General features: G+C 28.3%; 2 protein-coding genes across 2 annotated transcripts; both read left to right on the forward strand.

Moving 5' to 3' along the window:
- The first annotated feature begins 303 nt into the window (after positions 1 to 303).
- Positions 304 to 639, forward strand: LOC122595334 (probable aquaporin PIP2-5). The gene has a single exon (XM_043767679.1). The coding sequence runs from the start codon at positions 304 to 306 to the stop codon at positions 637 to 639; it is 336 nt and encodes a 111-aa protein (XP_043623614.1).
- Positions 640 to 960: 321 nt separating this feature from the next.
- LOC122597805 (probable aquaporin PIP2-4) lies at positions 961 to 1914 on the forward strand. Its single transcript, XM_043770385.1, has 3 exons — positions 961 to 1251; positions 1374 to 1514; positions 1620 to 1914. Exons 1-3 carry the CDS (start codon positions 1027 to 1029, stop codon positions 1734 to 1736), a joined length of 483 nt encoding a protein of 160 aa, XP_043626320.1. The 5' UTR covers positions 961 to 1026; the 3' UTR covers positions 1737 to 1914.
- The last annotated feature ends 13776 nt before the right edge of the window (positions 1915 to 15690 follow it).

Genomic DNA, 15690 nt, shown 5'->3' on the forward strand with positions numbered 1-15690 from the left:
TTTTTAAGTTGAAAATTTTGGGGAAAAAGAATGAAAGTATGGAACAAGCTCCACAAGTCAAAATATGATATTTTCATTTTGAACAAGTGTCTTAAGATCCCTTAATCTCTCCATTAATCTATCTCTTCCATTAATAACTTAATAAGCACCAACAATTCTCCAATCTTTTTTATAGTTTGACCATTCATGGAACTTGTAGTCAAACACTAAAATTATCTATGTTCTTAATCATTGAAAATCCAAATTCAAACACCATTTCTTTTCAAAATTCGTCAATTTATCTCAATAAAAATTACGAAATAAATGGATACAGATACGGATATAGAAGAGGGTGTTAATGATCCAAGAAACGGCGCCACCACAGAAGACAAAACTTATCAAAAACCGCTGGCAGAACCACTAATTGAGGTTCAAGAGCTAGCCAAATGGTCGTTTTACAGAGCCATAATTTCAGAGTTTGTTGCCACTGCCTTGTTTCTTTATGTTACTGTTTTAACCCTTATTGGCTATAAGAGCCAAAGTGACTCCACCAAGAATCATGATAATTGTGGTGGTGTTGGCCTTTTGGGCGTTTCATGGGCTTTTGGCGGAATGATCTTTGTCCTTGTATATAACACCGCTGGTATATCAGGTAATTAAATTTGGTAACAAAATAAAGAAAGAGGGTTTGTTAAATACAGCCCTTAGGGCTGAGTTTAAGGTGCATAAATTATTTGTACATTTACCATGAAAATCAGATAGTGGACTTTTAATATGAAAGGTACAAGTTTTTTTATGCACGTTAAGAACTGTATTTAGCATTTCCCTAAAGGAAATTTGTATACCATAAAAATATCACTTAGATAACTTGTATAATTAACAAGTGACTTAAATGAGACTCATAAGTCAAAATCAACCTATATATATAGACATATATGTAACAAATAATTGACTAATTGACTTGTTATTATTCCAGGAGGGCACCTGAACCCTGCTGTGACATTTGCTTTGTTATTGGCTAGGAAAGTAAGCGTGCCAAGGGCGTTGATGTACATGTTGGCTCAATGTTCAGGTGCGATTTGTGGGTGCCTGTTGGTAAAGGCTTTGCAAAAGACTTATTACGTCGTATATGGTGGTGGGGCTAATGAGCTATCACAAGGCTATGGTCTAGCCACCGGATTAGGTGCTGAAATCATTGGCACTTTTATCCTTGTATACACTGTACTCTCCACCACTGATTCAAAGAGGATTGCCTGCGATTCCCATATTCCAGTAAGTATTTCATTTTGTTTTAATACGTTATGATACATATATATATATATAGCACGCAACAGATATGATTGAAAGTTAAGTAGAATATAATTTGTACATTGTGTAATTGATGGAAAGTGAAGGTATTGGCACCATTGCCAATTGGGTTTGCGGTTTTTATGGTTCACTTAGCCACAATCCCAATTACTGGAACCGGAATCAACCCTGCTCGAAGTTTTGGGGCTGCAGTCATCTACAACCACAAGAAGTCATGGGATGACCATGTATGTACGCAATTTTTGATATATGTATATATATATTACTCGTATAAAAATTTAATACAAAGTATCTTTTTGTTACACCAACTATTAATTCACTTGATATTTCAGTGGATATTTTGGGTCGGGCCGTTGATCGGGGCTGCTGGAGCGGAATTCTACTATGAACACATTTTACGAGCACATTTAACATTGTACCACAATCACCATCATGTTACTCGGCATTGAGGATTAGGAAAAAGATAGTTCACATTTTCTCATTTTATGGTAGGAAAAAAAAAGTTTGTTTACACTCAATTTTCATTAGGAAGAGGTTATCACATCTGAATCCGTTGCTCAAACCGAATCACGTTGGAAGGGCCGTAAACACAAAGGCATGTGTATTACTTAATGACTATAATGTTATAAAAAGAAACATGAGACATCAAATGAACACGTTAATAAATGACCCAAGAGCTTAGCTTCATGTGTTTTATTGTTTATAGGATAAAACTTTATGGATTCCTTATTAAATGTGTGTTTTTGTTTATCTATACTTCTTGTTAAAAAGAATAGACCTCCTGTTGAAAGTTACAGGGGGAAAATGTCAAAATTGCCCTCCATGAAACAAAAATATCATTAGTCCCTCAACCTTTAAAATAACTATACTAATCATTACATTAATTAGATTTACATAATAGCCCACACTACTCGTCGTCACCACCGTCAGTCGCCACCGCCGCCCGTCACTATCGCATTGTGGCCACCGCCGCTGCATTTGCGCGGGTACGATGCTAGTACCATATAGGTATGGTCCCTCAAAACTCAAAAAAGTAGTCAAAATTTTTAGGTTCCACTTATTTATTCACATTATAGTATGATTTTATGAGTCCATGACCCAATGGGCCATTTGGAATTTCTAAGGGTAACCACATCCCAATCTAAGAAGAAAAAAAAACTCCCCCCCACCCCCAGTGAAACGCGAAAGTTTTGTCATATTATCTAAATAGGCTTTGTGTGATTTCTAATTTGTTTGCCTCGATATGTAATTTCTTCACCTTTTTGACTATTTTCTTTAATAGTATCGTTAGAGATAAACATTGTATGTGTGTTTACCTTGGGCCTATGCATTAAATTGATGTATGATATTACATGAAAACATGTAGTATATTAATTAATAGCATCGCTCTATTATTAAATGCAAAAATGCACTAGTGTATGTTGTATTGGGCACAAAAATAGTTCAAGTGTTCCTTAGAATTAATGAATAGGAAATGTCTGCCCTTTTTAGGTATTCTATCATATGTTAGCCATCCGGCCATGTTTGTATATAAAAAATATATTTAGTGGTAAAAATTTTCTATCTATATACCTAATTCAGCATATTATAACTTAACCTTTTAATTTAATTATCAAAATTTTAAACATATTTACAAATTAATAATTTTTTTCATAATTTGAAATAATCATAAAATATTACTCATATCAAATATTTATACTTTATACTTGTATATGTTCAAAACAAATTTATATTGTTTTTCTTTCCAAAAATAAATAATCTAAACAAGATTACATTACCTTTAAAACTAATTATACCTTTAAAAATCACCATAAAATGTCACGGGATGGTACCAAAGTAAAATATATATATATATACTAGGTATTTTACCCCGCGCGATGCGCGGCTAGCTAAAAAGATTATTTTATACATTAGTAAATAGCTATTCTATAGGTTTATTATGTAAAAATTGATTATGTTATAGTTCATGGTTAATTCATGTATCACTCTGGTCACCCTTTGTTTTTTCGGACATATCAATAGCACAGTCACTTAACCTACTATAGTGATTACACATCACTTCTAAGAACATTTAACCTAAGATATTTTGATATCATCAACAACACCATTTGTGTAGCCATAAATCGCGTAAAAATGTATTCACTTTATAGATTAACACTACAACAAATCAAACGTAAATTGCGTAATAATATAGCATGTTATCTATTCATCAAACGTAATAATATGTACAAAGTAAAAAACCAAACATGACAAAAATTTAGTCATATAAAATACACATAAATTTAGTCATATGAAATACACATAAATACAATATGAATAAGTAAAAAAAACCCAATAAGATAAATAAGAGAAAATCATTATAGTTTTTGCTTTTTATTATATAATAGACTTTGTTTTATGATTAGAATAACAACCAACTTTAGTTAAAGCTTCGGCAAAAAAAAAAAAAAAAAAAGAAACAACAAAATTGATTGGTCATATATAATCTAATAATATATTCAAATAATTTATAAAACTTGATATAGTCTTTAAAGTTGTATATATTTTAATAAATAATATTATTTTTGTCAAATATGTGTGCCAATTTAGTAGATACATGGACGTTATTTTATTTTTTTAATATGAGTTTTGATATTATTTTTTTATCTTGTGTATATAATTATGATTAATATATCATATTATATTTAATAAAATAAAATAGATTATTTTGAGAATAAATAAAGGTTATAAAATAAATATATTGTAAAAAATGTATGGAGATGCCACGTAGGATAAAATCCTATGTGGCAATATTTAAAATTAGCTTTAAATTGAAAGAAGACTTTAGAAGGCTAGGATTCTTATTGTTTTAATATATATATATATATAGATATATATAATATAATACTGCAATCGTATTTTCTAGTTATCAGTAATGATTTTAGTCGGATCTTTGTTTCCCGGCCACTTATATGCATGATTTAATTTAAGGGAAATGCTAAATACAGTCTTAAGGGTTGTATATAACGTGCATAAAAAAAACTTGTACCTTTTATATTAAAAGTTTGCCCCCTGATTTTCATGGTAAATGTACAAACAATTTATGCACCTTAACACAGCCCTAAGAGCTGTATTTAGCAAACCCCTTAATTTAATACCATAATACAAAAGTATTAAAAGAATCAAAATTATTTTGATCTTACATCTTAATCTTAATATATACTAAAAGATAGTTAAACTAATGACTTATTGACTAATCATATCGTTTGATTTTATTAAATTAACTATTCCTTATGTCATCATTTTAATTTAATTATAAATTAAAAATCTTAATAATTATTATCCAAATATGTTATTATATTAGTATTTGTAGAAAAAACACTAATTTACAATTTTATTATTTTGCATCAATAATTTACACTTTTAGCCCTAAATAATTAATTTATATTTATTATAATTTTTAATCATTAATTTGAGAAGACTTTTAAAATTTTTCATCATTTAATTAATTAAAAAAATTTCAATATATGAATTATTGTTTAAAAATAGTATTTCAAAATATGAAATACAAAATATGTGTTCAATGTTTAGAAGTATATTCTTTTTAATTTGTTTTTACTTACATGTTTTACGTTTAAATTTTTATATTTAATACTTTATCTTATTATTATTATTTTTTAAATAATCCGTGTATCTGACAAGGGAATAAAATTAGTTAGATGCTAGATAATGTTATCGATTAGAATTTTTATAATTATTGGACGGTACTTTAAAATTGTTTCAAATGATAATCAACTTTTTTCACATTATATTACTCATATTCATTTATACAACGATTAAAAAACGTTTAATATAATAAAGCGAAAGGATTATTATTTGATATATATAGATATATAATTAAAATTAATTAGTATTAGAAATATATTATTACTAATATAAATAATAAATGTACCAAAAGTATAATATGATTTGCTTTATGAATTTAACCACTATAAAATGGCAAGTATATATCACATCACATCACAATTATTTATATACTTGTATTACAAAACCGTTAGAAGAAAATACATATAGTATTCTCAACGTTTAATTTGTAAGTCTGTGACAATATACAGAACTCAACCAGAAAATATAGAGAAAAAAAATTTATATATAGAAAAATAAAATTAGTAAAAGAATAATTGAAGTATTATAAAATGACAAGTGTGTATTACAAGTAATAAATAAATTATTATTCTCAAGTTTTAACAGCTGAACGAGAAGATGTTGGCAATCTAAAGGGGGCCAGGAGACATCTTAATGCGACCTTCAAATAAAGAAAAATCTTTTATTCTAATGAATAATCAATAATCAATAAACATTAATTTTTATATTCTTAATCTCCAGACATACCACATGCACATTTTTGAGACTCGTTACTTTTTAATCAGTTAATTATAAACTAGAAAGGTGTCTACACATTGCAGCGACAATAGTTTATAAAACGTAAGATGTCGTAACTGTAATACAAACTGTTTATGTTACTTTCATGATATGCGACAATGAGACATTTAACTGTTGTTATCATTCTAAATATAAGTCGAGGATTAGATGCAAAAATGAATAAGGTGTAAAAATTAACTATTCTAAATATATTTGTTAGGGTTATTTAGGGGTAGTTTAGAGATGTTAAAAAAATACCGAATTTCCTAAAATAGAAAGGCTAATTTGCGTTATAATATTTTTAGTTAAATTTCAATAACCAACCCTATTCTTTTATATAATGTCACACTACCCCTTGCCGCATGTTACCGGCATTTTTTATTTCATATGTTGTGGCATTTTTTAGTTATGCAAAATATATATTCCACAAAAGCATATCATAGGCGGTAGTATCAATGTACGAACTCCGTATGAATTGTTTTACTCATCTAACAAACACATGATGAGTCTCTTTTGAAAAGGTCCTTAGGTTAAAATCTTTCTAGTGTATGGATTTTACATGCGGTAAAATCCGTTCATATTGTCTGTTATGAGTAAATAACTACTTTAATAAAAAGTTCCATAATAATCATGGGTTTCTATATTCATAGAAGATTAGAAGGCCCGTTGATATCGTCATCCACATATAAAAGTTAGAGGTTACATATTCAAAACTTGTAAAAGGTAAATGGAAAAAATAGAAATTATATCTTGTCATCTGTGTACGAGGATGATAACTTACTGGTCATTAGTTCCATGCGGTTTACGCTCTGGATACCAAGACGGTTTATGAGAATAGAGAGTTTTACCCGTTTACTCTATTTTTAGAAGATTAGAAGCCATCTTTCTGTCACATAACATACTTGAATTCATTATGGCTGGCCTCTTCTAACCCTTGTGTTATCATCTCTTCGTGAAGCTCGTCCCAAGTATTATTTCATGGTGACCAAAGAAATCGTCATAAAAATACTCTGATTATGTCTCCTGCATCTGAGATAAAAGGGTTGTCATTTTCGGATTTACATGAACAATGAAAAATTCTCCCGTTTCATATAAAAAATGTTTTTCCTTTACAAATTAAATGTGAAATGACCACGTACTTTGCCCTAATTAGGACAAAAATAAAAGAAAGTGTTTTATCTAGAAACTTGTATGCATGCATAATGACATAAAGAGTTAGATATGAAACAATGGATCGAACCATTTTCTTGTTTGTTGCATAAAATACAGTGATTGGAACGAAGTAAATTATTTACTGGCTTTATTTCATTAAATCAAAATTTGGTCATAAAGCCACATGGTGTGCCCACATTCCACCAATCATTTCCCTGGATTTTACACAATTTGACCACCAACACATCCACACATATACATTTATATATATTATATGAAAAATGATAAATCCTTTTAAATATTAGTTTAAAAATTCTCCTAAAACTATCACAATGTGACATATGGTATCCATTTATTCTCTTTTCAAATTAATTATCTTGTCCTTTAATTTTTTCACAGATCATCATCCAATCATTCGTAGGATTTTCAAAAGAATTAATCATTTCCCATATATTATATATGCCATATTAAGCCAAGAGGTATATTTTGCTGATATTTTCATATATTCTTGTTTTGATCGTATGCTTCAACTCGATTATTAGTGTCACCAGTGTTTTGTTTTGTTGTGGAATTTAACTACTGTTTAAATGACTAGGATATCGTATGCTTCAACTCGATTATTATTGTGTGTTAAACTGTTAATGTGTTGGGGGTGGATAATTTTACTTTTCACTCACGAGAGTCGTCGTCCACATAACATGATAACATCCCATGCTAAATGACACCATTCTATATGTTTTTAATGTGATATTTTGACAATTGTATATCACAAACTGTATCATTGTAGTAAATTAAAGCATGTACGTGGCAATTAAAATTTACATCTGGGAGATGATAATATTTATATACAGTACTTTATTTTTGGTTAACTTAATTTATTAACAAAATTCTTAGTTAAATACAGTCACCTTAGGTCGTTGGGTCAATAGCCCAGTGACAAAAAGAAGTCTTTCCAATGAAGCCTTGGATTTTAGGAGACTTGCGTTCAAATTGTCCCGAGGGGGCATATTTACCTCTCTTGATTGTTGTGTTTTTAAGCGAATTAATAAAGGATTCCTCGTATTAGATATTATGTGAAGGGGCTCTTTAAATAGGTTAAGACAACATAATCACCTTAGAAACATGATTACTATACAAAATGTTTTTATAATAGTTATTACTATTAGGGATAATGGCATACGAATCTAACCATTTATGACTAAATGGTTACGTAATGTAGTAACCTACTCAGGTGACTATGTAATGTATGCAGCTATATTTTTTTGGCTATACTATGTAAGGACCTTTTTATATGGGTCAATCAATGTAAGAACCTATGTATTTTTTTGGCTATACTATGTAAGGTCCGTACATATTTTACATAGTATAGCCAAAAAAACATAGGTGCATACATTACATAGTCACCTGAGTAGGTCACTACATTACATAACCATTTTGTCATAGGTGGTTACATTCGTATGCCATTATCCCTTACTATTATTATCACCATCTTTAATTTGTCATTATTATCACCATCTTTAATTTGTCATGTATGATAATTTTTCTTTAAGCATATATTTATCATACCTATATTTTATTCACACTAATTATAATGTATTTCAGAAAATATAAATAAAGCATATCATATGATTTAAAAGGATTTGTAGATGTTTGACCACTTTGGAGGACAGAACACAAAAACAATCCTGATAGAATGGGCCGCCATAGCGAGAGACAAGCTGATCAAGCAAGCACGTGGTCCGTCAACAAATCATGGGTGGCAGCATAAATTCATAATTCAATGGGCCATTTCAAACAATGAGGATCTTATGATATTTAATTACTATCTTAATCTTAATTCTGTCTTCGAAAAATAACTGATATGTATAAAATGTGTGTTTAAACTTTAAAGATATACGGAGTATAATAACAACTTTACTCCCGTCAACATTAGTTGAAGTTGAGCTAAAGTTTTTATTTAGAGCTTAAAGCTTTTTATATAAATAAAACTGTTTAATAAAGTTTTTAATTTGAAAATTTTCAAATGTAAAAGACATAATAAAAAAAAAACGCTTTTCATATGAACCAGTTAGTTTTGAAAAATTAATTTAAGTAGCTTATGGTTGAAGAGTTTATAATTAATGTTTTCAAAAACTTCTAAAATTTTGATGTTACAAACCAAGTGTATGCGTTTAAGTTAATTTATATATGACAACCATAATGCGTGAAAATCCCAGCTAGCTACCCCATACATATCCTTAGGATGATGTAATATGACGATATCATTAAATACAACAAGAAAAATTATATACGGTATGTGACTAATTTAGTAGGGTCTATAAACACATCTAAACCCAATGATGACTAGCTTGTATTAAAGAACATGATGGGTTTTTTTAAACCGGAAGAAAACGATGATTTTATTCTCCTTAAATATTGTCAACCGAAAGGTTATGGAATCATGTAAAAATATGGACGAAAGTACATAAATATTTGCAGCTCATTTTCTTATAACAAAATGTGCTTTCAATTATATGGGGGTTGAACATTTGTGATGGTCTTTATCGTCATGTTGTTGATCTTTTAGGGGTCGTTTGGTTTAAAGAGTTTAAGGAATTATGGCCTAAAACAATTTTAATTTAATTTCATTCCTTGTCATATTAGATTAACTATAAAAATTTCAAAAAAATTTCTATCAAATTCCAAACGACCCTTTAGTTTTACACAAGAAATGATTTATATATCCTTAGTGTACACCTTTGCTATCACATCAAGTTGATATATTAATTCCAATAGATTAGAATCGGATTTCTTGCATTTTCAAATAGACAAGAATTTAGATCTTGTAAATCTTTTATTACTTAGAGTAATGTGAATGCAATGCAAGAACCATGTGGTCATCAAATTGCTTGGTGAAACACTTGTTATTAGTTTAGTAGTCTTACTTTTAATAAGAGATGCAAGCGATCGTTACCAGAAGAAAGATATATATTGTTTAAAAAATGATTTTTTTTTATTTGAAAGGTGAATTTCACTTGAAACTTCGTGTCGCGATTCGACAGCGGGAGGTGTTTAACATACGTTGTCTTAACCGGGTCCGCGCTAGAGAGCTCTCTCGAAGTAGAAATGCCTATTTCAAATACCCGATGGGGGGAAAACCCCCTACTAATCCGCCCGAAGGCACGACGATTAATAGGGGTAAACCCTGTCTCTTCAGACTTGAACCTGGGTATACCCAAGCCAAACCTTCATAAAAAGACTTTCCTATGTACTTCACAAGTCTTGAACCCAAGACCTCTTGCTTGTAAGGCAGGTGCTCAACCACTTGAGCTAACTAGGAAGTATAAACGTATTCCTAAGCTTAATGCGCAAAAACAATAAAAAATTAGCTCAAGAAGTACTAAAAAAGGTGCTAACGGCAGTGAGAATCCTGCGGGTAATAAGAAGCTTAAAAAATGAAGCCCGTTTCTTTGTTTAAAAAAAAAAAATTAGTGACAATATGACAATTGGCAAATTATATATATATGGCCACCATAGCTAAGAGAAAAAAATATTTTAAATTTTTTATCTTGGCCATTGAAAATCATAAGCTTTTAAATCTTGACCTTTGAAATTCAAAATCAACTTTCTAAAATCTAAAAGTCAAAAGATAATAAACATGGTAACTATTTAATTGCATATTAATAATACTAATGCTAATTATTCTTAGAAGTTTTGAATTCGTGTACCAAAAAAGAAACACGACAATGATCAGTAACAACATACTCATCAATCACAATTTCATAATCAATTACATTATCCTTAACAATTTATATGACATTTGAGTTTATATCATTAAAAAAAAACATAACACTTCTCATTTCAAAGTATCCCCATAAATATTTATAATAACATAAAAATATGGGGTTTGCTAAATATAACCCTTAGGGCTGTGTTTAAGGTTCATAAATTGTTTGTACATTTACCATGAAAATCCAGGGGCGAGCTTTTAATATGAAAGGTACAAGTTTTTTTATGCACGTTAAATACAGCCCTTAGGGCTGTATTTAGCATTTCCCTAAAAAAATATTAATACTTACTCTTTATTTTTTACCTTTCAAAATAAACTAAAAAAGTAAACCTCAGCATAAAAATAAAAGTCATTTATAGACTAATATTGAAAAGTTAATGAATATACAACTCTTTTAGGTTTATATATTGAATAATTTTATTTATTTGTTTTTTTAATCACAATATTAATTTAGTACCAATAGATGTATTTAACTAACATAACTATGTTGTAAACTGCAATTACTTAAACGTATGATATTTACAATTGAAATTTTTTTATAAAAAGTGACCGGTATTTAAGGTATTTAATGTACTTTTATTAAATTTAGAACCATAATAATATTAAAAAAACATGCCTTTTAATTTTAATACCATTTGGAACTTCAACATAACCTTATTTCTCTATTAATTGGTAATTCCATCTGAAATGAAATACGGGTAAAAGTAAGGATGTTCAATTAATAAACAATACCTTACTTCAATTTAGAGTTGGTCAATTCTACAACATGAAATGTGAAACCAAAATCAATATCGAAAATCAAGAATCCAAATTGGAAATTATAGATATTACAGATACAATGTATAAATGCGATGCGAAAATATAAACAAGAATCGTATCCCCACAATGCGTAACATGGTTAATAATTTATCAAAAGATTTCAATTTTTAGTTAAATCAAATTTAAAAATGATGCTTATAAATTTTACGTATGAAATCGGGTGAGGATGACGATGGTCCACTTCACCAAAGATCGACTTTAAAATTTCCAGTGCACGGATAAATAATTTTATATAGAACAAAAGCTAAAATAAATATGTTTATAATTATTTACATAATTATAACAGGTTTAGGTTAACTGATTTGGATTAATGGGTTGAAAATAACCAACCTGGACCTGACTTGATATCAAAATCGACTTGAAAATCTCAACCTGCTGTCAAACCGATCCCGGCCACCAACACAAAAAAATTGGGTTTGCAATGGGTTAGTGGGTTAATTTCATATCACATGGATTGGTGGGTTGACATGTTAAATGGGTTAGCGAGTTGACCTCAAGTAATATAGATTGGTGGGTTGACGGGTTGAATTGAAATCAAAATGAGTTGTGGGTTTTGGATCAAGTAAGTTGATGGATTGACCTATTAAAAAACATTATATAAATTATATTATATTTAGGTTAACGAATTGACTTATTAAACCAAATGGTCAACCCAACCCTGGCCCACAAAAAGTCAAGTTGGTGGGTTACTAGGTCGAGATTCACAACCCAACCCAGTTTTTTGAGTCGGTTTCAAATCAAATTTCGGGTAAAGTCGAGTATTGACAATCTTAATATATATCAAACCGACTCTATATATCTTATATCAAAAATTGTGCAAATTTAAGACTTTATTTAACATTATACTCAATTTCATAATAAATTTTATTTTTGATTAAAATGCTTATAAATTTACTTGGTAACCCGATCACCGACCGGGTATTGATCTAGTTGATTTAATGAAGATGATGGTACCTTCCATACATCTAGTCTTTTTAAATATATTTCATTCTATTAATTATTATCAGTCAATCATTACATATTTATTAGGTGTACGTTGATCCTTTGGAAATGCCATGAACTATTGAAAAGGTTAAACGAGAGTGACTTTTATTTTATTTTATTTTTTTTATCGACAAACATATACTTCACTCCTATACTATCTTTGATACGTATATGTTTCTTTTTACAGTCGAAAATGCTAACTATCAAATGAGCTAACCCACATTTAAGGCTGACAATTTTGACACGGAATCTGTTAACACGACACGACACTACACGACCTGTTCTTAACAGGTTTCATGTTTGACCTTAACAAGTTTCGTGTCTGAACAGGTCCGGACCTGTTAAGACCTGTTAAGATTCGTGTCTTAACAGATCCGGACCTGTTAGGACCTGTTAAGACATGTTAAGATTATACATATATATATAAAATACCAAGAATTGATATTATGATTTGATATATGATTTTTATAAGGTAAGATGTTTATGAACTTTTGTAATGTAAAGATTATTGTCGCTATATAATAGTTGGAATTTGTAATAATTTTTGTATCCTTAAGGTTTTTTTCCCAATATTAGTCAAAAATTCTATAATATATATGTTAACAGGTTCCTTAACAGGTCTTAACAGGTGCACCTGTTAATTTTCGTGTCGTGTTCGTGTTTGAAAAAAATGACACGATTAGTTAACAGGTTCGTGTCTTAACAGGTTTTGTGTAACTTGTTATGCCAGCCTTACCCACATTAACTAAATATGCGTGATATATTTGTCTAAGAATTGGGTGGATTCCCGACTAACGAGGAGATTTTGGCGGAATTGCCACTTAAGATTTTGGTAGATCATCAATTCATTTCGTGAATCATATTTAAAATAAGTCACCGAGTAAACTATTCATACATATTCTCATTTTCACAAATATGCTATATGTTGTCCACTTGTAAGACCATTTTCTTTAACAAATGTATTCCCGGGTTCAAAGTTGAAAAAAAAAAAAGAATAAGATTAATAGATAGGAGATTAAAGGGGAAAAAAATTTATTTTAAGTGGCAGGAAAATTGTATAAACATAAAAAAAATAAAGGGTTAATTACATTTTCAAATCAGAGGAAAAAGAAAATATGTATATATTTTACAACTATGTCTTTATTAAATATACCGTATAATGTTGGTTGTTAGTAGATAGGTAATTTTACATTATAGTAGATGTAATTTTTCTTACAAATCAAATCAAAATTATATTATTATATACTATATACAGAGGATTGACTTAAATTATTATATACTATATACAGAGGATTGACTTAAACAGTAAAGCAACTTGCTTATTTGTTTTTTTTTTCTTTTCCATTTTTTAGTTAAAACGTTGTGTGTATGTCAGTTTGCTTTCTTTGAGTTTTTATTTTACTTAATTAATATCATTACTTTTAGGATATATAATAACTAGATTAAACTCATGCGTTACATTGTGATACTTGTTGTCGTAAATTTTTTTTATAATTTAAATAATGCATCTTTTAAATTTAAAGTATAAGACAATGTATTCAAATATAAACTAACTTATTAAAGACAACCTAATGAAACTTTTTTGTAATATCACATCATAAATAAATATATATATTTCAATATTAATCAATGGACTTATCTTTATAATAATGCCTAACAACAAATGAAATTAAGGAATAAAGTGTATAAATTATATATCATAATAAACCATTAACATAAGTTCATATTTAATGCATAAAGCATAAACCGAAAAGGTTAATTCTTATGACATAGAATAATTTATTGAATTTGAGTAAGAAATTAGATTTTTATTTAATAACTAAAGATAAAATAAGATCTTTTAAAACTTTATATTATATTATTTATATTATTATTAATATTTATATAAGATCTTCCATATATTTTATTTATATTATATTTACATAAAATCTTTCATATATCGATTTTGAAACATGGATATATCTATCTTTGTATTTTATATTTATATTATTTTTCAAATGTGTAATCTTCATATAGATTTTGTTTTTATCGTATCCAGCAACTTCTATAAGAAACAAAATTAAATTAAATATTAAATATTTATTAATGATGTACATGGCAAAAAAAAAAAAAACAAAACCCAAATATCTAAGAAAATTACAACTAAGAAAAAATCATATTTGTCAATCAAAATAATAGTGCCACATAGGATTTTTTATATCCTCTCTTAGTTATATAGAGAGATGTTTTATTGTTTCACACTTTAATCACTAAATCTTTAAAGACTTTATTATTTTTACCATCAAAAATTTATTTTTGAGGATTCATGGTACTACAAATTTAAACTTTTTTTTCACCGTCAAAATTTTTAGCTTCTTATTTATCTTCCAAGAGGTTTACCGTTTTTTAATTTCGCCATCAAAGTTTTGTGTTTTAAACTTTATGTTATATTATTTAACGATGCCTTTTTTGTCCGATGATAACTATTGACATATTAAATTTATGACCCATATTCAAGTTTACGTTCCATTGTTGTCCCCGACAATGACCGGGTATAACACTAGTTGATAAGATAAACTATTGAAATACAAGAACATATGTATTTTTTTTCCCTTTTCTTTTGTAATATATTCTAGAGTTATTTTTACCAGGAATAGAATAAAAGTTGATAACAATTTTTTTTCCTTTTAAAAGGAAAAAAAAGTGTATGAAAGAAATTTTATTTTTTTTGAGTTTTTATTTTAAATTTTTTTTTTCATGTTAATATTGATATAATGTAAAAGAAAGATCTTTCCTTTATTATTAAGAACGGAACATAAAGTTTTTTTTTTGAATTGATATAATGTAAAAGAACATAAAGTTTTTTTTGAGTTTTTATTATCTATCTACCTCCATAACCAACTACCAGTGTTTCATAAATCCATATATTTTAATTGTAAATTTATTTTTTTCATTTCCTTTTAACTCGATATGTGATTAACTTATTATTATTATTATTATTATTATTATTATTATTATTATTATTATTATTATTATTATTTTTCTTTAGGTTTCTTCACTTTTTTTTCTTTTCACATTGCATTTTTGAGTTTTTCTTTAATTAAGAATTGGATATTTTATTTTAAAAAGAAAAATAGTGTTAAAGATGGCGGGATTACGTGTTGGGGCCCAAATGCATCAAATTTGAATGTTTCAAAAATATAGTAGACCGCATTCGTGCCTTAGCTCAATTTGTGAGGTTATGGAATCATCCGGTGAGATCGAAGTGTTAGGGTGATTTGAATTTGTTACATTCTTCG

Source organism: Erigeron canadensis, chromosome 1 (assembly GCF_010389155.1).
Source record: "Erigeron canadensis isolate Cc75 chromosome 1, C_canadensis_v1, whole genome shotgun sequence".
In the NCBI taxonomy this organism is placed as follows: domain Eukaryota; kingdom Viridiplantae; phylum Streptophyta; class Magnoliopsida; order Asterales; family Asteraceae; genus Erigeron; species Erigeron canadensis.